The sequence below is a fragment of the Ciona intestinalis genome, unplaced genomic scaffold (genome assembly GCF_000224145.3).
Source record: "Ciona intestinalis unplaced genomic scaffold, KH HT000831.1, whole genome shotgun sequence".
Taxonomy (NCBI): Eukaryota; Metazoa; Chordata; class Ascidiacea; order Phlebobranchia; family Cionidae; genus Ciona; species Ciona intestinalis.
In genome coordinates this window covers 1515-3279 of record NW_004191152.1, presented here as the reverse complement: position 1 = coordinate 3279, position 1765 = coordinate 1515, and the positions used below count along the sequence as shown (strand labels likewise).

At 34.7% G+C, this 1765-nt stretch overlaps 1 protein-coding gene across 1 annotated transcript in view; it reads right to left on the bottom strand.

The window, feature by feature from the left end:
• Positions 1–402: 402 nt before the first annotated feature.
• Positions 403–1765, bottom strand: part of LOC113475540 (cysteine and tyrosine-rich protein 1-like) — a gene marked incomplete at its 5' end in the record, with an annotated part of 2225 nt that continues 862 nt past the window's right edge. The window contains one exon of the mRNA XM_026839748.1: positions 403–588. Coding sequence (XP_026695549.1) covers positions 416–588 — 173 coding nt within the window. The remainder of the gene's footprint in view (positions 589–1765) is intronic.

Below are 1765 nucleotides of genomic sequence, written 5' to 3'. Positions count from 1 at the left end.
TTATCCTCTCGGCTCCCATAGACCGTTGTTAATTGTTTAAAACACGATTAGGATATTTAGTTATTATGTGTCAAAGGTGTCCCATCTTCCCCCACCCTACTATATGTATTATCTATTTATAAACAATAGACAAGTTATAGTTTCTTAACTTGTGATTTCTATGGGCTTTGATGTGGAGCAGCACCCGGCTTGTTACCCGGTATCATTTGGTTACAAACATTGGTTACAATACAATAAGCGCCCGATACCAATTCTCCAGTGGTGGCAGTCACGTGCGTTCTTTTACACTGACAGTATTTTACAAAAATTAAATCGTGTTGTACAGATTAATAGACATTATACCACACAAATTCACATTAACTTTTACAGTACGAAATCAACATAAATTAAACACAGAAATAATTAGTGAACACGTTTATTGATGAAGTTGACTATCAGGCTGGGGTTGGGGAGGATTCATGTTCAGCTGGTTGTACGGTGGGGGATTCCAAACGGTTTTCTCCGGGTATTCGGTAGAATAAGGCGGTGGCATGTATGCGCTGTTTTGTGAGTAGCTAGGTGGCGGATGTGGGTAATTTGACGAGTATGCTGTAAAAAATATATATTAATTAAAGTAGGGTGGGAGAAGATGGGACACCTTTTCATTATACTTTCTCGTTCCATCTGGTAGTAATATAGAAACATTCAATAAATTATAAAACCGAATCCTCACGACTGGTATAACCCGTTGTTAATTGTTTAAAACACGGCCACGATATATGGACAATATGTGCTATAGGTGTTCCATCTTACCCCACAGTACTGTATGATCCGATTTTATTTTTGCGACGTGTAAACTATAATGTGTACAACGTTTTATCAAAGCAAACAAAAATACATGTTATCACATAAAATACACTCACTGTTGAAATACTGTCTTCTTTTACAGGGTATGAGTATGTTTATACTATGGGTACTCACCTACGGTAGAGAGGTTATTTGTGCCTGGCCGCACAGGTTTTCTTTGGCGTGACCCGTAATAATAACACAAACCAACACAGACTGATGTCACGACGGTTAATGCAAATATAGCTGCACAGGCAATCCCTATTATGGCACCAGCACTGCAAATATAATTTTTAATTATACGAACATCTAACTATTTTACCAATTCATTGTAGTGCTAATGAAATATTGTGACACGCTTATTGAGGAAAAAATATGCTATATAGATTCAATGGTGATTTAGCTGATAATTTTAGAAAAGGCCTTTTTATGCAAAAATATTTTATAAACATTTTCAAAGTTTTTTTAAGTTTTTTATAAATGTATACAGTAAATAAAAGCGTTAAGTTATATTTGTAACCTAAGTCCGTTATTTTCAACTTCGTCGCAATCGCAAGTCCGTGAGTTTTCATCACAACACCTCCACCCACACCAACGACAATGGTCTGTAATTAAAATATGGTCACGAAACCAAACATATTTTACATTTACACGAATTACACGAATTTTACACGAAGTAATTTGTACGTATATAGTAGGGTGGGAAAAGATGGAACACTTTGTCAGACGAGACTTTTTTAATTTTTTTTTTTTACGGACCCCCATTTAATGATAATCAGGAAAATAAGGTTACAGAATTATTCGACAGTATTATCACGACTTTATAAAACGCCCGTCAAAGCTGATTACTGTTTTTAAATATTAAAAAAATATGTAAAATAGAAACAGTATACTTTAAACAGGTAAAAAAATGCGAAATAGTAAGGTGCTATTTTTTAAT